We start from the raw sequence: 22,822 nt of genomic DNA, 5'->3' as shown, positions 1-22,822 counted from the left end.
ATGACATCTTGTTTAGGGTCTGTACACATTCCTCTGAGTATGAAGAATGATTTTCTTTTATCTTTCTGTCTCCCTATCTATCTATCTATCTATCTATCTATCTATCTATCTATCTATCTATCATCTATCTATGATCAAATACATCCATGCAGGTCAATGGTTGGCATGAATCTGGCTTAACGTTTTAAGAGGGCATTGTGACTGCTCAGACAACAGCTCACTCATCCAACAATGAACGGAAGCTGGTGGCAGCATCGCACGCATTGGGACAGCTTTGGACTTGGGGACACTTTCAAAGTTTCCCAATTTTTCAGACTGACTGACCTTCATTTCTTAAAGTAATGATGGCCACTCATTTTCTTTACTTAGCTGCTTTTTTCTTGCCATAATACAAATTCTAACAGTGTATTCAGTAGGACTATCAGCGGTGTATCCACCAAACTTCTGCTCAACACAACTGATGGTCCCAACCCCATTTGTAAGGCAAGAAATCCCACTTATTAAACCTGACAGGGCACACCTGTGAAGTGAAAACCAATCCCGGTGACTACCTCTTGAAGCTCATCAAGAGAATGCCAAGAGTGTGCAAAGCAGTCATCAAAGCAAAAGGTGGCTACTTTGAAGAACCTAGAATATAAGACATATTTTCAGTTGTTTCACACTTTTTTGTTAAAGGGACACTGTCACCTGAATTTGGAGGGAACAATCTTCAGCCATGGAGGCGGGGTTTGGGGGCTTTTGATTCACCCTTTCCTTACCCGCTGGCTGCATGCTGGCTGCAATATTGGATTGAAGTTCATTCTCTGTCCTCCGTAGTACATGCCTGCACAAGGTAATCTTGCCTTGCGCAGGCGTGTACTATGGAGGACAGAGAATGAACTTCAATCCAATATTGCAGCCAGCATGCAGCCAGCGGGTAAGGAAAGGGTGAATCAAAAACCCCAAACCCCCGCCTCCATGGCTGAAGATTGTTCCCTCCAAATTCAGGTGACAGTGTCCCTTTAAGTATATAATTCCACATGTGTTAATTCATAGTTTTCATGCCTTCAGTGTGAATTTACAATTTTCATAGTCATGAAAATACAGAAAAATCTTTAACCCCTAAATCCCATTGAACGTACTATCTGGTCAAGGTGACCTGGGACTTAATTCCCAGTGACGGGATAGTACGTCCAGCATGATCAGCTGTGCTCACGGGGGAAGCTTGGCCGATTGCGGCCGGGTGTCAGCTGACTATCGCAGCTGACATCCGGCACTATGTGCCAGGAGCGGTCACGGACCGCCCCCGGCACATTAACCCCCGGCACGCTGTGATAAAAAATGATCGCAGAGTTTCAGCGGTAGAGGGAAGCATCGCGCAGGGAGGTTGCTCCCTGCGGGCTTCGCTGAGACCCTCGGAGCAACGCGATGTGATCTCCTACCTTCTTCTCCCTGCAGGCCCCAGATCCAAAATGGCCGCGGGGCTGCATCCGGGTCCTGCAGGGAGGTGGCTTACCAAGCACCTGCTCAGAGCAGGTGCTGGTAAGCCAGGAGCCCTGCTTGTCAGATCGCTGATCTGACACAGTACTCTGCAAAGTGTCAGATCAGCGATCTGACCTTATAACATGATGCCCCCCCATGGGGCAATGTTATAAAGTAAAACAAAAAAAAATTAGTTGTATAAAAAAAAATTCCTAAATAAAGAAAAAAAATATATTGTTCCCATAAATACATTTCTTTATCTAAATAAAAAAGAAAAATTAAAGTACACATATTTAGTATCGCCGCATTCGTAACGACCCGACCTATAAAAGTGTCCCACTAGTTCAGTGAACACTGTGAAAAAAAATTAAAAAAAAGAGGCAAAAAACAATGCTTTATTATCATACCGCCAAAGAAAAAGTGGAATAGCACGCGATCAAAAAGACGGATATAAATAACCATGGTACCGCTGAAAGCGTCATCTTGTCCCGCAAAAATCAAGCTGTCATACAGCATCATCAGCGAAAAAATAAAATAGTTATAGCCCTCAGAATAAAGCGATGCAAAAATAATTATTTTTTCTATAAAATTGTTTTTATCATATATAAGTGCCAAAACATAAAAAAAAGATATAAATGAGGTATCGCTGTAATCGTACTGACCCGAAGAATAAAACTGCTTTATCAATTTTACCAAATGCGGAATGGTATAAACGCCCCCCCAAAAGAAATTCATGAATATCTGTTTTTTGGTCATACTGCCTCACAAAAATCGGAATAAAAAGCGATCAAAAAAGGTCACGTGCCCGAAAATGTTACCAATAAAAACGTCAACTCATCCCGCAAAAAACAAGACCTCACATGACTCTGTGGACCAAAATATGGATATATTATAGCTCTCAAAATGTGGTAACGCCAAAAAATATTTTTTGCAATAAAAAGCGTCTTTTAGTGTGTCACACTAATCATAAAAATCTGCCAATCATAAAAATCTGCTAAAAAACCTGCTATAAAAGTAAATCAAATAAATAAAAAAATTTAAAAAATGTATTTATTTCCATTTTCCCATTAGGGTTAGGGCTAGGGTTAGGGTTACGGCTAGGGTTAGGATTAGGGCTAGGGTTAGGGTTTGGATTACATTTACGGATGGGATTAGGGTTAGGGGTGTGTCAGGGTTAGGGGTGTGGTTAGGGTTATAGTTGGGATTAGGGTTAGGGGTGTGTTTGGGTTAGAGTTTCAGTTAGAATTGGGGGTTTCCACTGTTTAGGCACATCAGGGCTCTCCAAACGCGACATGGCGTCCGATCTCAATTCCAGCCAATTCTGCGTTGAAAAAGTAAAACAGTGCTCCTTCCCTTCCGAGCTCTTCCGTGCGCCCAAAGAGGGGTTTACCCCAACATATGGGGTATCAGCGTACTCAGGACAAATTGGACAACAAATTCTGGGGTCCAATTTCTCTTGTTAACCTTGGGAAAACAAAAATTGGGGGGCTAAAAAATGATTTTTGTAGGAAAAAAATGATTTTTTATTTTCACGGCTCTGCGTGTTAGAGTTCCTGCCTCTGCACAGGGGGAATCTCGATCCGTCTCCGCTGCGGTCTCCCATTCTTCTCCAGCCACAGTGGAGTCTGCTCAGCAGGGACGTCGATCCCAGCGTCTCGCTCAGTCTGACTCTGTGCGAAGAGTTACTGCTGCTTTTTCTGCTTCTGCCATTGAAGCCAGTGCTGGGCAGCGGCGAGTGGGCGTTTCTGGATCTAAGTCCTGCTTTTCTCTGTCTGAGCATGCCCAGGGCAGGATCTCCCGTTGGAGATCGAGGGTCACATGCTAAGGTATTGCAGCACATCCCATTGGTCCTCCAGGAAGGTCCTGAAAGGGCAAAACTTTGGTAGCAGCTTCCTGTGCTGCAACTATATAAGCTGTGCATGACCGCACGGCCATGCGCTAGTATTGTCTTGAAATTGTGTGTGTGTGTAGATGGATGTATGTCGAAGGATGAAAGCTCCTAAATATCCCTCCCTAGTGTTGTTGACTGTTTGCGGATGATGGTAGCTATCTAGCGCCCGACTAGCCATCAGCACGAAACACACATAACAGCGTCTAGTTGCTGTGACCGCCTGTACGGCGCCGTGCTCTTACCTGACCCAAGCCTGGGTGGTTAGCGGCGTCCGCTTGTGCGGCACCGCACGCACTCTTGTGCCACTTAAATTATATTATTTCTGTCTCTCTGACACCCCTGTTATGGTGTCGAGCGCATGAGGTCTTTTGAACTCAAATCCTAAGTCTTGGGATTGAGTTCTGAGACTCTTTGCTTGCGCTCTTTGTGCGGTACCGTGGCCCTGTGATGCAACAGGGTTCGCTTCCTCCACACTGGGTGAAGTTAACCCATGTGTGTATCTTTATTGTACCACCATATCGTCCTCTCTACTAGCAGCAGGGTTTTCACCTGCACGGTGGACCTCGGACTGCGACCACACCTAGTACCATAACATCTTGTACTTGGTGCGTTCCACCAGTCGTAACATAATACTAGCGCCAAGGTCTGGCTAGTAAAGGATTGGCGATCAGAGTTCACAGCGGTACATCCAGCAGCTGGAGGGAAGGTTGGCGGCTCTTGAGCGTTCAACCTCAGCTGTGGATGTCACTGCTGTCGCTGTTCAGGCTGCTAGTGTTGCTGCAGCCACCTTGTCCACTGCCGCTCCTGTCCCGACTCTAACCCGCCTCCCGCTACCAGAGAAATTCTCTGGTGACAGTAAGTCTTGTAGAGGTTTCGTGAGTCAGTGCTCTATCCATCTCGAGCTCCTGGCCTCTCGTTTCCATACAGAGCGGGCTAAGGTGGGGTTTATTGTGTCTCTTCTATCGGACAGGGCGTTGCAATGGGCTACGCCGCTATGGGAGCGTGGCGATCATGTGGTGCAGAGTGCTCCGTTGTTTCTGAGCACTCTGAAACAGGTCTTTTTAGGACCTCGTGTCACCCATGATACGGCGCTCCAACTGTTGGCATTGACTCAGGGCTCGTCCTTGGTCAGCCATTTTGCCGTCCACTTCCGCACCTTAGCATCTGAGCTGGAGTGGTCGGATAAAGCCCTCATTCCTATATTTTGGAGGGGGCTGGCTGACCACGTTAAGGACGCCCTGGCCACTAGGGAGATTCCCGCCACACTGGAGGAATTAATAACTTTATCCACTCGTATTGATCTCCGTTTTCACGAGCGGAGGTTAGAGCGAGCCCAGTGTAGGCAGAGGTTTCGGCTGGCTCCCACCTTCACCAAACCTTTGGAATCTCCAGACCAGGCTCCTGAGTCCCATGAGCCTGTGGTAGTGTCACGAGCAGGATCTAAGTCCCGGACCGCTCGTGCACTCCAGATTTGTCATCTTTGCCAACAGTCAGGACATCTTGCCTCCAGATGTCTCCAGCGGTCGAGGAAACGTCAGCGTCTAGTGGTAGTTGGTGGAGGTGCACTAGACACGGCGACGTTTGCCTCCAAATTGTCCTTTAAGGGGACAATAACATTAGGCTCATCCTCTCACTCGGTAGAACTCTGCGTGGATTCTGGGGCGGAGGGCAATTTTATGTCTTCTGCCTTCGCCCAACGTCACGCAATTCCCCTGGTCATGCTACCTCAACCATTAACGGTACGAGTGGTGAATGGGTCGACACTGCCCGCACAGATTACACATCAAACTATCCCTTTTACTCTGTCCATGTCACCACCTCATCAGGAGATTATATCTCTACTCATCATTCCTGAGGGAATTGATGAGGTTCTCTTGGGGATACCTTGGTTACGGTACCACTCTCCTCACATCGAGTGGTCCTCAGGCAGAATTCTGGGATGGGGTGAATCTTGTGGGAACAGGTGTCATCGAGAGTGCGTTCAGGTTGCTACTACAGAGGTACCCGCAGATCTTTCCTCTCTCCCCAAGCAATATTGGTCTTATGCAGACGTGTTCTCCAAAAAGGCGGCGGAGACCCTTCCGCCCTATCGCCCCTATGACTGTCCTATTGATCTCTTGCCTGGTGCTAAGCCTCCCCGGGGTCGAGTCTATCCATTATCTCTCCCGGAGATGGAGGCAATGTCTCAGTACATTCAAGAGAATCTGGCAAGAGGGTTCATCAGGAAGTCAGTGTCACCTGCTGGGGCAGGGTTCTTTTTCGTGCAGAAGAAGAATGGAAAACTACGTCCATGCATAGACTACAGGGGTCTTAATGCTATCATAGTTAAGAACAAGTACCCTTTGCCTTTGATATCTGAGCTTTTCGATAGGCTTCGGGGAGCTAGAGTGTTTACTAAACTAGATCTGCGGGGTGCTTATAACCTGATTCGCATCCGTGAGGGGGACGAATGGAAAACGACGTTTAACACCAGAGATGGGCACTATGAGTATCTGGTGATGCCCTTCGGGCTCTGTAATGCCCCAGCCGTTTTCCAAGACTTTGTCAACAACATCTTCCGGGATATGCATCGCGATGCCTGCAGACCAATCCATCTAAGTCTGTATTCCAAATGGCGCTCCTTCACTTCCGAGCTCTGCCATGCGCCCAAACGGTGGTTCCCCCCACATATGGGGTATCAGCGTACTCAGGACAAATTGGACAACAACTTTTGGGGTCCAATTTCTCCTGTTACCCTTGGGAAAATAAAAACTGGGGGCTAAAAAATAATTTGTGTTGAAAAAAAAAAGAATTTTTACGGCTCTGCGTCATAAACTGTAGTGAAACATTTGGGGCTTCATAGCTCTCACAACACATCTAGATAAGATCCTTAGGGGGTCTACTTTCCAAAATGGTGTCAATTGTGGGGGGTTTCAATGTTTAGGCACATTAGCGGCTCTCCAAAAGCAACATGGCGTCCCATCTCAATTCCAGCCAATTTTGCATTGAAAAGTCAAATGGCGCTCCTTCCCTTCCAAGCTCTGCCATGCACCCAAGCAGTGGTTTACCCCCACATATGGGGTATCGGGGTACTCAGGACAAATTATACAACAACTTTTGGGGTCCATTTTCTCCTGTTACCCTTGGTAAAATAAAACAAATTGGAGCTGAAGTAAATTTTTTGTGAAAAAAAATTAAATGTTCATTTTTTTTAAACATCCCAAAAATTCCTGTGAAGCACCAGAAGGGTTAATAAACTTCTTGAATGTGGTTTTGAGCACCTTGAGGGGTGCAGGTTTTAGAATGGTGTCACACTTGGTTATTTTCTATCATATAAACCCCTCAAAATGACTTCAAATGTGATGTGGTCCTTAAAAAAATTGTTGTAAAAATGAGAAATTGTCGGTTAACTTTTAACCCTTATAACTCCCTAACAAAAAAAAAATGGTTTCCAAAATTGTGCTGATGTAAAGTAGACATGCGGGAAATGTTATTTATTAAGTATTTTGTGTGACATATCTCTGTGATTTAAGGGCATAAACATTCAAATTTGGAAAATTGTGCAATTTTCAAGATTTTTGCCAGATTTCCATTTTTTTCAAATAAACGCAGGTAATATCAAAGAAATTTTACCACTATCATGAAGTACAATATGTTTTGAGAAAACAGTGTCAGAATCACCGGGATCTGTTGAAGCGTTCCAGAGTTATAACCTCATAAAGGGACCATGGTCAGAATTGTAAAAATTGGTCCGGTAATTAACGTGCAAACCACCCTCGGGGCTTAAGGGGTTAAATGAGAAGGTGTGTCCAAACTTTTGGTCTGTACTGTACATATACACTGCTCAAAATAATAAAGGGAACACTAAAATACCACATCTTAGATATCTCAGAATGAAATTTTCCAGTTGCAAATTTTTATTCATTTCATAGTGAAATGTGTGCAAAACAATAAAACATAACAATTATCAATGTAAATCAAAATGAATATCCCATGGTGGTATGGATTTGGAAAGATACTCAAAATCAAAGTGGAAAATCAAATTACAAGCGAATCCAACTTCAGTGGAAATACCTCACGACAAGGAAAAGATGCTCAGTATTGTGTGTGGCCTCCACGTGCCTGTAAGACCTCCCCACTGTACAAAGCCTGGGCGTGCTCCTGATGTGGCGGCGGATGGTCTCCTGAGGGATCTCCTTTTAGACCTGGACTAAAGCATCCGCCAACTCCTGGACAGTCTGTGGTGCAATGTGACGTTGGTGGATGGAGCGAGATATGATGTTCCAGATGTGCTCAATTGGATTCAGGTCTGGGGAATGGGCGGGCAAGTCCATAGCTTCAATGCCTTCATCTTGCAGGAACTGCTGACACACTCCAACGACATGAGGTTTGGCATTGTCCTGCATTAGGAGGAACCCAGGGCCAATCGCACCAGGATATGGTCTCACAAGGGGTCTGAGGATCTCATCTCGGTACCTAATGACAGTCAGGCTACCTCTGGCAAGCATATGGAGTGCTGTGCGGCCCTCCAAAGAACCCCACAACATTACTGACCCACTGCCAAACCGGTCATGCTAAAGGATGTTGCAGGCAGCAGATCGCTCTCCACGGCATCTCCAGACTCTGTCACGTCTGTCACATGTGCTCAGTGTGAACCTGCTTTCATCTGTGAAGAGCACAGGGCGTCATTGGTGAATTTGCCAATCCTGGTGTTCTGTGGCAAATGCCAAGCGTCCTGCACGGTGTTGGGCTGTTCCTCTTGCACAAAGGCGGAGGTAGTGGTCCTGTTGCTGGGTTTTTGCCATCTTACGGCCCCTCCACGTCTACTGGTGTAGTGGCCTGTCTCCTGGTAGCACCTCCAGCCTCTGGACACTACGCTAAGAGACATAGCAAACCTTCTTGTCACATCTCACATTGATGTGCCATCCTAGATGAGCTGAACAACCTGAGCCACTGGACATGATGACCCTGGAGATCCCTTTCTTTCTGTGGATTCCTGCATATTCTTTTCATTACTACCTTTTCCCATAGAATCCCATATTCCTTTTTACACTTTTTCTTTTTCCTTGCCAAGAGCCATAACTTTTTTTATTTTTCCATCCTCATAAACATAATTTTGAATGATAATATTAATTGTTACCATATGATGTAGCTAATAACATGAAAAAAAATTCCAAGTGTGGTGAAAAGGTGAAAAAAAACCTGCAATTCTGCCATTGTCCTTTGAATTATGTTTTTACAGCGTTCAATGGGCAATAAAAATGACTTGTCAACAAATTTCTCTAGTTCACCATGATTACAATGATACCAAACTCATATACGGTAAGTTTTTATTATATTTTAGTGGGTAAAAATATGTAGAACATTTTAAAAACAAAATTTTGGATTGGGCCACCATTTTCTGACACCCATAACTTTTTGTAATATTTTTTTGTGGGCACAATTTTTTTGCCTGGGGAGCAGATGTTATTATTGTTACCATATAGGATTACATACAACATTTTGATCGTTTTTATAGCATTTTTGGTAGGGAGGTTCAGTAGTCAAAATATTTTTTATAGGGAAATGTCGTAACTAAAAACTGTTAGTGTTTGTGCAAATTTATGTTTGGACATGGAGTGAGGTAAGTTTCAGCGTGTTTTTTATTGGCATAAATGAGGAATGGCACAACGAGGGCATTATTACCATGGGAAGGCACTTTCACCATGTAGGGAGACAGACTGAGTATTATTATACTGTATATCTGGGCACAGGGGGCAGTATTACAGTGCGGAGGCACAAAGCAGGGAATATTGTGGTTTGATTGTGAAGGGCAGATAAGTGATATTGTTACTGTCTATGGCATTATACATCAGGGAAGCAGTTGAGGTCTGTGCAGGGGATGACAAAAGTTGGGAGACTGCTGGAAAAGTGATGCGCTAAAGATGTAATTGTATTACATTCTGCATGGACGGTTCTTGGATGGAAAAAGTCATCATGGCTGTCTGGGTTAGAAAGATAATAAAAGGAAAAGTGAACAACTTCGAACTTAGAAAATAACACCGAGGAGTCACTGAATTTGTTTCTACATTATATATTTTCTGGGCCAGGGCTAGTTTTTGTCAGGCAGTGTATGATGCCGAATCCAAACAGTATGTAACATGAACACTGTTAGGATTCCTCTGTGCTTGCTGGTTTGTCATATGCAATTTGCATATATGCAATGATGCCGCTTTTAGCTTCTCTTTCTGCTGCTTCCACTGTTCAGATCAAGTGGAACTGAGACCTGACTGGTTGTTATGGGCATCAGCACCAGTCTTTATAAAACTCCCCCATTATTTAATCTGTATTTGCCCTTTACAGAGCATAATATATCTATGGTAGATGTTATCCTGTGGCTTGCAGGTAGTTCATTACAGATCAGATTTGTATATGGTTGATTTTTTTTATTTTGTAGTTAAATTTACTGTTGCACATCAGCAGTGGTAAAGAACGTCTCTGCTCATATCGTAATGACCCTTATAATTCAGCAATGTTTCTGCCATCAGCACCCAGCAAATAATCAGAGTTAATTCTGATTTCATAGAAGCCATAAAGTTAGCCACTGCCAGTGACGAAACCTCCTCTGTTAGTCAGATTACTTGCATATTTGAAATTTCCTGCCCATCAACGGCGTAACTGGACACTCCTGGGCCTTTGAAATTGAAGGACTACCCTATGCATAGACCATTAATATTCGATTAGAGCGCCTAAAAGACATCCAGTTCCATTTAAAGGGCCAATCTAATGTACACTGTTACATTGCTTCTTTTGCTCTTGGTATAGAAGCAGAATGGCGGTCTACCAGCCGCTCCGGTGGCTACTTGATGAAGGAACGTCGACCAGTTCGGAAGTAGAATTCAATTTGTTCCAGAGTTCGTCCCTTGGTTTCTGGGACATAGAAATAAGTGAAGATTATGCAGCACACGCAGATGATTGTGATGAAGAAGAACGGAGTCTCCAGATTAAAGGCGTTCTGTGAAAAAATGAAAATTTCGAATCAATTTATCACAGCATCAAGTATAAGACTTTCTAATGAGACCCAAGGTCAGAAAAATGTAACCACATATACACTACATTGCCATCCTATTACCTATCTTAGAAGACAAGGACTTTGACATTGGAGCTGTTGGTTGTTAAGGCCTTCATACACATTAGAGAAAAGTCAGCCAAATATGCTAATTTTGGGGTATAGAGGCCTTCCAATTATCCCCAAGTGGCAGATGCCAGGCGAAAGAAGCTAAATTTTAATGCTTGATCCTTTTAGGAGTTGGAGGAGGGTAAGATCACTGTCTCTCCCAATTAAAAACACATGCATGCTCGGTTGAGTCAAGAAAGCATGTACCGTATATGGGGAGTCAACAGCTATTGAAGGTGTATGGACAAATTTATGTTGGGATATCCTAATTCTTTACATGATTAATATTTTGACCATAGACACAACCAGCGGAACCAAGGTGTCCCTTTTGAAAATCAGGGCGCATAAGTCTCATAATGAACAACGCCACCTGCAATGTAAGAAGATATTTCCCACATTTTCATAGAGTAGACTTCAACCCAACCACCAACCCGACGGAACTGTGCTGTATAAGTAGGACCTATGGCATGGCTCACGTTCCTTTACTGGTACTCACCACAACAGGCAGGAAAGCTTCGGTGAGTACAAAGCCGGTGATCCAACTGACCATCACGCAGAGGCCTGAGGCCATTCCTCGAGCTTTCAGTGGTAGGATCTCAGACATGAGAAGCCAGGTGATTGGTCCCCAGCCAAAAGCATAACCTGAAGAAGAGATAGTGTTAGGACAGTGAAACAGGTACCTAAAATTATGATTACTCAACTGCCCATAGAGCATTTACTTAATGGGTTGTGCAATTTCGAAAACACATTTTTATAAACCCCATTAGTTAATTCAGATTAAATAAAAAGGGGACCTCTCTGTTCAGAATTCTCATCTCTTGTCCAAAGAGGAGAGTGGTTACAAAGGAACGTCTCTTTCTCTGGAGAACCCGTCCTGTCCTGCATCACACAGGCAGCCAAAAAAAAAAAATTAGGCATTGTTTAATACTTCCAATCCCCTCTAAAGGCACTGAAAGGAAATTGAATAGTTTTGCTACAGATTACAGATGACTGCTAGAGGTTCCAGAAAGAAGATAAGTCATCGAAGGTCTCTTTTTACAAGTAGGGAGAGTTTAATGTGTTTTTGATCACTGAGCTGAGATTGAAAAAAAACATTGGGCTCAAAAGAGTATAACAGGTTTATCCATAACTTCATAAGCAATGCAGTAACACTTCTACACTCTATAGAGGTGCACAGACATCTGATGGGCACCTGTTGGTTTCCAACAATGTTGGACTCCACACATGTCGGACCCCGATGGTCATATTGAGGCAAGTTACTCTCCATGGATAGGTATATAGAGCCATGAACAGAAAAGATGGGCCGCACCTGTCAAGGGAGGGTATCACATGAGGTTGAGTGTACGTGCCACCAGGTCACTTACCTAAGATATACAACATGATACATACAAGGGGGATGATTTCCAAATAGTTAACATGAGCATCATGGGTGCGCGGGTCATTCGCAGTTACAGTCAGGTTGGTGGAATTGTTCTTCATGTCTACCGTGAAATGAATGTACAATCCCATGGAGAGAGAGGACACCAACATCAGAGAACCTGCCATACAAGGTAGAAGAGGCAAATGAGGAGGGCACCATGTGTGGAGTCCATAGAGAAGCATTGATTAGATTCAAATGCTTACCAGATATAAAAAGGAGGAGTTTCCTGCCCGCTTTATCCATTGCTAGAGCTGCCACAAGCACAGAGACCAATCTCACAAGTCCAACCAGGACAGCATCATATCCGCCTCTCTAGAAGAAGACGCCGCAGGTCAAGGATCACCCTCCAACATATAAAATTTCCCAACATTTCCGGCAGTAGTAATTGTCCTCATACATCAGTAGCGCATCGATCCCTGTCCCCACACACTGCATTGTCTTTTTTATCATTGTAGATAAGATATCTCTGTCCTTATTGTGGTAGGTGCTTGTGAGATATCCCTGAAATCCGAGGCTCACTGAGATATCAACAATTGCCCACAGGATCAAAGGACTCTAAAGTAGTAGGAAGATGGAATTTTAATTTTTCTATCATGATATTTTAACTTCATGTATCTCTATGTACTCGTTCAGACTGAGAATGAAGTATTTACCGTGATTGTGATGCTCGACTCCCTCTACTTCTTCTGGACTATAAAATAGTAATGAGTCGCCCCACGAGCCAGGGGTTACTCGGTACCGGGCCCTGCGGTTCACAGGGGGATGTCATGGTGGCTGCGACCCTGTCCGTGGCCCAGGGCACCCATGTAAAAGGGAAAGGTCTTTAAAGGGATATAGTTTATGTTTGTGACGCCACCTGTGGTATTCGGTCAGGATGACCGACGCTGCTTTATGGGCTCCACTGGGGGATGTTATGGCAACTAGATGGTATATCTTCCCACAGGTGAAGTATATCCCCAGGGCTCCTGGTGTGTAGATGGTGATATAGGGAGAGGTGCAGAGAAGAACAAGGACACAAGGTTGCAGTCTCTTTACCTTTACTGAAGACTTCAGCATCCACAGTCCAGAGCACCAGATCACAAGGCAGACAGAGAAGTCCAGGCAGTCCAGAGACAAGCGAGTCCCCCTGGGTAAGTCAGGTGGGAGCCTACCACTCTGCGCTTTCTGTCTCTAAGTCCCTGCTGCCACTAAGTGTCTTAACAAGGTCTTTAATCGTTCTGCTGTCCTAGGACAGGTATGGCAGGCAGCTCGGGCCATGTGAACCGAGGTCTGTTCTCAGTGACTTCAGGCTCCTAGGTGCTGCTGTGCCACAAGTAATTATGGGCAAAGTCCTTGTAGAACAATACCCTCCGATTCTGCTCTGTGTTTTATAATCTACAAAAGCCTTGGGCTCCCGGTACCTGGATTCTTGCACTGTAACTCTTCAGAGGCCTGCTCATGGCCTCCTGGAGCTCTCTCTTTCCTCTGTGCTCCACTCCTGTCTGTCCTTGCACACAGACTCCTGCTACAAACTGAGCTGTCTCCGCTTCCAAACCAAGATCTTTATTCCAGGGAAGCTGCCCTGAAACAGGGCTTGGAGCTCCCCCTCCTGGCCTGGAATAGGAAGGTGTTGTGTGAGTGTAAACCTACCAAAGCAAACCTCACTTGTCTCCAGACATAGCACTATCCTCCCCGTGAGGAAGACAGCACTACTGTGGTACCCAAACTCCTGGGGTGCCACATCCCTTCCCCCTGTTAAATCCAGTGCTCCCGGACTGGGAAAAGAGAATAACAAAATACAAGTTAAATAATGCAAACAATTTGACAAACATTTGAACAATAATAAACTTTGGCTTCCCTTTATGGGAGGTGAGGACACTTGAACGTTGCAAAATCAAGTCTATAAAAGTTCATCCGGTATTGTCTTTGGTCAGTTTAAACAAACAAGGTTCTACCCATGCCGCAAGTGGGCAGAACCAATGTGCACCACGAGGGTGCCAAACTGTTTACAATGAAAGTTTTTGAGTAAGCATTGTCCATTACCGCAATGTCCATTTTAAACCTGTAACAAAAATAAACAAGAAATTCAAACAAATAACAGTAATTATTGACATTTCTAGTCCCGTGTAAAGAGTTGGAATTTGACTCTTGGTGCTATGTGTAGACCTACGCGGTACAGGGGTTGCTAGTGACCTAACGGAATTCACTGTTCTCGCTACCACTGGTGTAGTGCACTATCTTATGGCTTCACTTCTTGTGAGTCTACGTAGCACTGGTATACTGGACCTTCTGGGACTACTTCTACTTACCGTAGGCATGGCAAATTCACCAATAGCACCAATAGAGGGTGGATTTTCTGGTTCCACTGCTGGGGTGACACTGGCTGCTTGAACCTGTTGGTACGGAGTCTCTTCAGGTTCTGGATGGTTCTGAGTCGCTTCTTTCTGTGTTTCCGGCTGGGGAAATGTTAAGACAGGTATCACTATGGCCTGATGTACTTGAGTCCAAGACTGGGGAAAATCTCCAAGAACAGTGCAAATTTTCTCTTCCTCTGTTTCCATGGGTGGAGATGTTCCTGGGTGTTTCTCTGTTCCTCAATTTATCAGGGCATATCTTGAGATGGTCTCTGGATACTGCCGTCGAAGTTTCTCCTCTATCTTTACTGATAATGCAGACTTTCGTGTTGTCAAAGTTTGAAGGCAGGACAGTATACGGTTCCGCTTCCCATTGATCATCAAGTTTGTGTATTCTCCTTTTACGCTTGAGCACTTGTTCACCTCGTGACAAGGAACTTGCAGGAGCATGTTGGTTAAAGTCTCTTTCTTGCTTTTGTCTGGCTTGTGCTAAATTTCTCTACACGCATTCTTGCACTTGGCGGTACTTTTCTTTTCTTTCAGTTTCTCAATCTGTATCTGATGAGATATGTTCTGGGGTTAAGACTCCCATGTCTACATCGAAAGGTAGTTGACTGTACCTTCCCCCCATTAAGTATGCTGGCGTATAGTTGGTGGAATTTACTGGGACATGGTTGTATAAGTCTACCAAGTCTGGTAACTTTTCTGGCCATAAGTTCCTCTCATGTGAGGGCAATATTTTCAGGAGATCAATCACTATCTGATTCATTTTCTCACACATTCCATTTGTTTGTGCGTGATACGGAGTTGTTCAGATCTTTTTATATCTGTACAGGTGGCAGAATTCCTGGAATACCTCCGCTTTAAAGGCTGGACCTTGGTCAGTGAGCACCTTCTCAGGGTATCCATGGGGTCTACAGAAGTACTGTTGGAAGGCTTGGGCTGCTGTCTTGGCTGTGTTAGGATTTGAACCTGCGACTCTTTGTTTGCTAGTCTGTTCCTTTGCTTGGTGAGCTATTTGGAACTTGCTTGACTTCTGCCTGAAACCATATGAACTTAGTCTGGGATAGAGATCATCACCTGCCCTGCTTATTTGTCCCCATCCTGATTGAGCTTGATTGGACCTGCTATATATACCTGGCCCTGTGCAGCTTCCTGTTGCTGAGTATTTTGTGTGCTCAGTCTAAGTGAGTGAAGCAATCTCTGAGCTCCTGGTTGGAAGGTGTCCTGCTGGCATCTTTCTGCTTCTTATTGATATTCTGCTGCTACTAACCTGAACTCCTGCTGCTCATACGGACTTTGTGCATGTGTGTGATCCAGGCCGGCCCTGGCTCGGGCTGGTCCCTGCATCTGCGGATATATTGAACTGCCACTGCCATATATTGCATCTCCCGAGGTCTTTCCACAGTCCGGTCACTTGTATACATCTGCTTCAGCCACTGACCTTCAGTCCTGTATCGCCAGTAACGTGACAGGCTGTCTGATCCTTGAGAGGTACAACCACCAGGAATCTGGAGTACTGATCCACAATAGTCAAAGCGTAGACGTAGCCTGACCAGCTTGGGGTTAGCTTCACATTGTCTAAGGCCACCAATTCAAGTGGCTTTTTGGTGACTATGGGCTGTAGGGGAGCCCTTTGGCTGTCACGGTCCTTTCTGCGCAGACTACATGGGCCACACTCACGGCACCACTTTTCGATGGTTTTCCTCATCCCAGGCCAGTAGAATCTTCCACGTAACAGGATCTCCAATTTCTTCCATCCAAAGTGTCCTGCTCCGTTGTGGTACGCTTCTTAGAGCCATGGGCGCATCTCGTCTTGGGACCACTATCTGCCAGACTAGCTCATGTGTGCGTGGATCAATATTTCTTCTGCACAGTTTACCATCATAGATGAATAGTTTGCCTTTTTCCTTCCAGAGTCGCTGTTTCTTGTGGATCATCTGGACCAAGGTGCGAGTCTGCCTGTGTAAGCAGTTCTTTCACCAGATGGATTGCAGGGTCGCTATCCTGCGTTTCCACCCATCCATGGTGGGGCAACGGATTCAGCGTGGTTCCGCTTTTGTTTTTCCGACTGTTTCTCACATAATGAGAGTACTGAGTCACTCCAGGGCGATGGAACTCTGGCAGCTCTACTTCTTCAAGTTCTTCTGGATCCTCTTCCACGTCTGGTAGGTTGGCATTCTGGACAACGCATCTGCATTGGCATTCTTGTGCCCTGCACGGTATTTGATGGTGAAGTCGTAATTGGACAACCGAGCCATCCATCGCTGCTCCAGAGCACCGAGCTTTGCAGTCTCTAAGTGGGTCAGCGGGTTGTTATCCGTGTAGACTGTAAATTTTGCAGGGGCTATATAATGTTTGAATCTCTCTGTCACTGCCCAGACGATGGCGAGGAATTCCAGCTTAAAGGAGCTGTAATTTTCAGGGTTCCTTTCTGTGGGGCGCAGCTACCTGCTGGCGTACGCGATTACTCTCTCTTTGCCTTTTTGTACTTGGGACAGTACTGCTCCCAATCCCACGTTCCTGGCATCTGTGTACAGCACAAATGGTTGGTCGTCTTCTGGGTAGGCCAGTACTTCTCCCATGAGAGCCAACTTCAATCGAGTGAAGGATCTCTTCAGCCTGTCGTCCCAGTCAAAAGCGGTATTCTTAACCTTGGTTTTCTTGGATTGGCCCACTAACAGGTCTTGCAGTGGTGCGGCTATCTTAGTGAAGTCTTTCACAAATCTCGGTAATAGCCTACTAACCCGAGGAACTGTCGGACTTCATGGAGGTTTCTGGGTTTTGGCCAGTTCTTGATGACGGTGACCTTGTCTGGATCTGGGGCCACTCCTTCTGAGCTCACCACATGGCCCTTTGGATTTCAACAGATGACATTTTGAGGGTTTTACCTTCAAGCCAAAGTTGGACAGGGCTTCAAACACCTCGGCCAGGTGCTTCAGATGATCCTCATACGTCTTGGAGAAGACAATGATGTCATCCAGGTACAACAAGACAGTTTTGAAGTTCTTGTGTCCGAGACAGTATTCCATCATCCTCTGAAACATTCCTGCAGCATTGCACAGTCCAAACGGCATGTAATTGAATTCGGAGAGACCCATCGGTGTTGTGGAGGCTGTCTTCTCCTTGTCCGCCTCTGCTACGGGAACCTGCCAGTACCCACTGGTGAGATCCAAGGTAGATAAGTAGTTAGCAGATTTTAAAGCAGCTAAGGACTCTTCTATTCTGGTCAATGGGTATGCATCCTTGTGTGTAATGCGGTTTATCTGCCTATAATCTACACACATCCTTATGGTGCCGTCTTTCTTTCTGATGAGGACTAATGGAGCTGCCCAGGGGCTACAACTATCTCTGATTACCCCAGCCTCCTTCATCTTTTCATAGCACTATCCTCCCCGTGAGGAAGACAGCACTACTGTGGTACCCGAACTCCTGGGGTGCCACAGTAACAACGATTAATTTACTAGGACTGGGTTGGATAATGAGAATTGGGCAGCTGCTCCGGCCCTCCTTTTTCCATGGGCTCCCAGTATTCTGCACCAATGCCAGTTTTAGTAGTCTGCAGATTGGTCATTTAAACTATACACATTAGATGAAAGTCAGCCAAAACCACAATTTTTAATGGGACTGACTGACCATCTGATGTGTATGGGTTCTTGCGACTTTCCCCAACAGATGTTGGAAATTTGTAGGCTGATACTTTTGTTTTCATGGAAGAAGCCTGTAGCGGATGTCTCCTCTCTTCCCGTTGAAAACACAAGACAAGTGCTCACGTCAATGGGAAAGTCGGAAGAGATATCTCTCTGCCAAACAAATGTAAAGACAACAGCTGAAAACAGAAAAGGATAATGACAGCTCACCGATGAAGTTTATAGAAGCCCAGCATGCACGAAACTGAGAGCCGACTACTCATGTGTAGCAATTGCAGAAAAGGAAAAAATGTTCCAGCTTCTGGTAAAATTGTCAGAGCAATCTATATTCCACCAAAAAACAATTAAAAATATGGTGGACAGGAACAGGAGCAAGCGACGCGTTTCGAATACGGTTGTTCTTTATCAAGCTAAATAACCTTGGTAAAGAACAACCGTGTTCGAAACGCGTCGTTTGCTCCTGTTCCTCTCCACCATATTTTTAATTGTTTTTTGATGGAATAAAGATTGCTCTGAAAATTTTACCAGAAGCTGGAACATTTTTCCCTTTTTTTTGCAATTGTCAGACAACAGCCACCTGATGTGTATGGCCACCTTTCCTGGTGTGCCTTAGTGAATGAGAGTATTATTGGTGCGCTAAAATGAAAGAATTGTGCTGCATCATTGTCAGTCTCAGTTACTTTGCAAAGCTCTACATGGCTGTAATCTGGACACTGAATGGCTGTATCTTTTGGGCTGGTAATATATGACAGTTTTATGGGAGCACCATCAGGTAAAATTATTATTTGAGTACTGTATAGAGGTATTAGGCATTGTATGGTGGCATTTTACATACAACTGGAAAAGTCATTACAACAGCAGCAGTAAGAACTTAGGGTAATGGATATAAACTGGAGACGTTGGTAAGTGGGAAACTCAAAAGCACAACTGCCCTCACCAGAATGACTTTGGTCTTGTTAAAGATGGGCTCCAGGTAGGTCAGTATTGGATTAATTCCAGATAATTGCTGCAGACACCTCATGAATACGGAGATGAGGATGGGCTTGTAGTAGTATTTGTCGGAGAGTTCGCTCCAGGTGAGAGAACTGCTCTGAAAAGATAGAAATATACATTTCCATAATCATCTCATTCACTGCTCCCAGCATCCAACCATCCATTCATAACTCCCACTGGAGCCTTACCACTTTCAGGACGCTCTCTTTAATCCTATGGAACTCCTCCCTGTATGCCGTGTTGGGGCCACGGAGCCAGACCAGGGCCTGAAGAGCCTGCTCATCCTTACCCTTAGATATTAAATAACGGGGGGAGTCAGGCATGAAGCAGAGAAGGAAGAGCATGAGGAATACGGGCACCTCACCAACTATTGCCAGCCAGCGCCATGGCAGGATGAGCCCTTGGAGAATGAGAATGGAGAGAACATAATGCAATGATCCCATGAATAAGACTGATTTCTATCCTCTTGAAGTAAAACATAAAAAGTCACAGCTTGTCCCCAGTTAAAAAGTGGTCAGTTTTACTCTTATTTTATTGAATAAAATGTGAATAAAGTCTAATGTAGTAGTGTTCGTAACGCCATCTGTGGTACTCGGCTAGGCATGCCCAACACTGCTTAAAGGGGTCCTCTGGGGATGATGGTATTGCAGCAGAGGTGGTATAACTCCCCACAGGTAGAGCTTAGTCCCCAAGGCTCCCGGTGCAGTTGGTAAGGATGATAGATGGTGAAGTGCAGGAAAGAATTGGAGGACACAAGGTTGCAGTTTCTTTACCTTTTACTGATGCAGTTCTGGTACAGGTCACAGGTGTTCTTTGGAATCTGGGCAGCCTGGAAGCGATTCGGAATCCCCCAAGCCAGGTGGGGTTGGAAGCCTCCCTTACTGCGCTGTATTCTCAGTCCCTTGCTGCCTGAGGCTTCACACAAGGTACTCTCTCATTCTGTCCTCTTAGGTGGACACTACCCGCATGGCAGGCAACTCAAGCCTTTTTTCAGGTGTCCCTTCTCCTGGTGACTCCAGGCTCTAATCTGCTGCTGTGCCTCCGGGTGTAATTGTGGCCAGGAGACTTGGAATCTCCTGCCCGCCGTTTTCTGCTGTGGGGCATACAGTTCCCCTCACAACCTCGGATTTCCGGCCTCCGGTTTCTACGCTTGATCCTGGGAGTGAGCTCACTCTCAGCTCCACTCCCAGTTTCTCTCTCCTCCTATGCTCCTTCTCCCCTCACTGTCTAATACAGACTGCCTGACTCTCCTGTCAGGAGCTGCAGAACCGCACGTCTGCTCAGCTCCAGCTCTCTTCACAGACTCTACTAGCTCCTCCTCCAGCCAGAATATGTAGGAAAGCTACCCTTAAACCCGGTCCAGAGCTCCCCTTTTGCCTGGAGTCAGAACAGTGTTGTATGTACGTGTTACCTGTTAAAAGGATCCTTGTCACTTCCAGGCATGGCATCCCCTCCCCGTGAGAAAAGCAATACTGTGACAACCGGCTTCAAATAGTAATTTGAAAGCTACTTTCTTGGCAGTAAAGAAGCAATGTCAAAAAAGTAGGTTTTGCTGAGTATTTTCTGCATTTTTTGGAGCATTTTGCAGCGTTTTTGGTACTTTTTTCCAGGTACATTTGTCTCCTGTGCATTCTAATAATGTTTAGTGCATAAAAAAATCTGATTCAACTTCTTCAAAAACACACCAAAACCTGACTCCTTCGTTTTATGCACCACCCATTGTCAGTGGGTGAAAAGATGCTGAAAGAAGTGACTTGCTACATTTTATGCCGGTTTCACACGTCCTGATATGTTCGGTACCGGTAAACACGGTACCGGAGATATCCGTGTCCGTGTGATATATCCGCGTGACAACCGTGTGCCGCATAAGGACCAAACGGTCGGCCAGCGGGAAGCAGCTCTACAGTAAGCGCTGTTCCCCTGCGTGTGGTGCTGAAGCCGGATGTCATCCCTTCTCCCCTGCTCAGCCAGTGACAGATTTCTTTAGCTGCGTCCGCAGCCTCTCTGTACTTCTTTCCTCCTAGATGAGTTCTTCAGTACTATGTATCTATACTATGCTGGGCCCCTTTCTTCAACGTTGTGGGACACAGTGACTTCTGGCCAGGCAGCTCTGTGAGCTGCACGGGCACCCAGGCCCCGACTGACTAAAACCAGGAAGCCTACCTATTCTTATGACACTGTGTGACACCCTGCACCGGGAGCCTTGGGGACTAAGCTCTACCTGTGGGGAGTTATACCACCTCTGCTGCAATACTATTATCCCCAGAGGACCCCTTTAAGCAGTGTTGGCCATGCCTAGCCGAGTACCACAGATGGCGTTACGAACACTACTACATTAGACTTTATTCACATTTTCATTAACCTCCTTTTACTGGATGCCCAGGGCCACGGACCAGGTCACTGTCACCGTAACCACCCCTTTAAACCCTTTATCCTCAAGGGTGGTTTGCACGGTAATGACCGGGCCAATTTTTACAATTCTGACCACTGTCCCTTTTTGAGGTTATAACTCTGGAACGCTTCATCGGATCCTGATTATTCTGACAATGTTTTCTCGTGACATATTGTACTTCATGATAGTGGTAAAATTTATTTGATATTACCTGCATTTATTTGTTAAAAAAAGGAAATTTGGCGAAAATGCAATTTTCCAACTTTGAATTTTTATGCCCTTAAATCACAGAGATATGTCACACAAGATACTTAATAAGTAACATTTCCCACATGTCTACTTTACATCAGCACAATTTTGGAACCAATTTTTTTTTTGTTAGGGAGTTATAAGGGTTAAAATTTGACCAGCAATTTCTCATTTTTACAACACCATTTTTTCTTAGGGACCACATCATTTTCAGGGGTCTATATGATAGAAAATAGCCAAGTGTGACACCATTCTAAAAACTGCACTCCTCAAGGTGCTCAAACCCACATTCAAGAAGCTTATTAACCTTTCAGGTGTTTCACAGGAATTTTTTGAATGTTTACAAAAAAAAACGAACATTTAACTTTTTTTCACATAAAATTTAATTCAGCTCCAATTTGTTTTATTTTACCAAGGATAACAGGAGAAAATGGACCCCAAAAGTTGTTGTACAATTTGTTCTGAGTACGCCGATACCCCATATGTGGGGGTAAACCACTGATTGGGCACATGGCAGAGCTCGGAAGGGAAGGAGCGCCGTTTGACTTTTCATTGCAAAATTGACTGGACTTAAGATGGGATGCCATGTTGCGTTTCGAGAGCCCCTGATGTGCCTAAACATTGAAACACCCAAATGACATCATTTTGGAAAGTAGACCCCCTAAGGAACTTATCTAGATGTGTGGTGAGCACTTTAACCCACCAAGTGCTTGTTAGGGCTAGCGGAACGCACCGAGTAGAAATAGAAATTTATTATTAATGGTGCGTTCGCAGCCCGGGGTCCACCGTGCAGGAAGAACCTGCTGCTAGTGAATGGTGGCACAATATGGCGGTGTAGACTAGCTCTGTTACCTCACAGAGCAGCCGCGAGAGGAAAGCACTGCGCCCTGTTAGCCTCACAGGAGCACAAGCTTACTGCCAAGCTGATAGCAGTCTGTGGTTAAGCAACACGCAATCTCCTCACCGGAGAAGCCGGTATTCTAGGGGCTTATTTCAGCCGGGTCCCTGAACACACTCATACAATCTCCTCACCGGAGGTGCCGGTATTCTAGGGGCTTATTTCAGCCGGGTCCCTGAACACACTTATGCTAACCACACTGGCGCAAAGCACATATGACTTGATACTAGCGCATGGCCGTGCGGTCATGCGCAGTTTATATAGCTGCAGCACAGGAAGTGGCTATAGAACTTTTGCCCTTCCAAGACCTGCCAAGAGGACCAATGGAATGTGCCGCAGAGCCTGAGCACATGACCCTCGATCTCCAACGGGAGATCTTGCCCTGGGCATGCTCAGTGTG

General features: G+C 45.2%; 1 protein-coding gene across 2 annotated transcripts in view; it reads right to left on the bottom strand.

The window, feature by feature from the left end:
- Window positions 1-8,647: 8,647 nt before the first annotated feature.
- Window positions 8,648-22,822, bottom strand: part of LOC138662420 (solute carrier family 2, facilitated glucose transporter member 6-like) — a 97,654-nt gene continuing 83,479 nt past the window's right edge. For both annotated transcript variants that reach the window (XM_069748027.1, XM_069748028.1), the window contains exons 5-10: window positions 19,072-19,283; window positions 18,828-18,980; window positions 12,111-12,219; window positions 11,852-12,025; window positions 10,984-11,129; window positions 8,648-10,325 (exon numbers count right to left, since the gene is read on the bottom strand). In XM_069748027.1, coding sequence (XP_069604128.1) covers window positions 10,170-10,325; window positions 10,984-11,129; window positions 11,852-12,025; window positions 12,111-12,219; window positions 18,828-18,980; window positions 19,072-19,283 — 950 coding nt within the window. In that variant the 3' untranslated portion in view covers window positions 8,648-10,169. The remainder of the gene's footprint in view (window positions 10,326-10,983; window positions 11,130-11,851; window positions 12,026-12,110; window positions 12,220-18,827; window positions 18,981-19,071; window positions 19,284-22,822) is intronic.

The sequence above is a fragment of the Ranitomeya imitator genome, chromosome 2 (assembly GCF_032444005.1).
Source record: "Ranitomeya imitator isolate aRanImi1 chromosome 2, aRanImi1.pri, whole genome shotgun sequence".
Lineage (NCBI taxonomy): Eukaryota > Metazoa > Chordata > Amphibia > Anura > Dendrobatidae > Ranitomeya > Ranitomeya imitator.
This window is presented reverse-complemented; position numbering and strand designations above follow the sequence as displayed.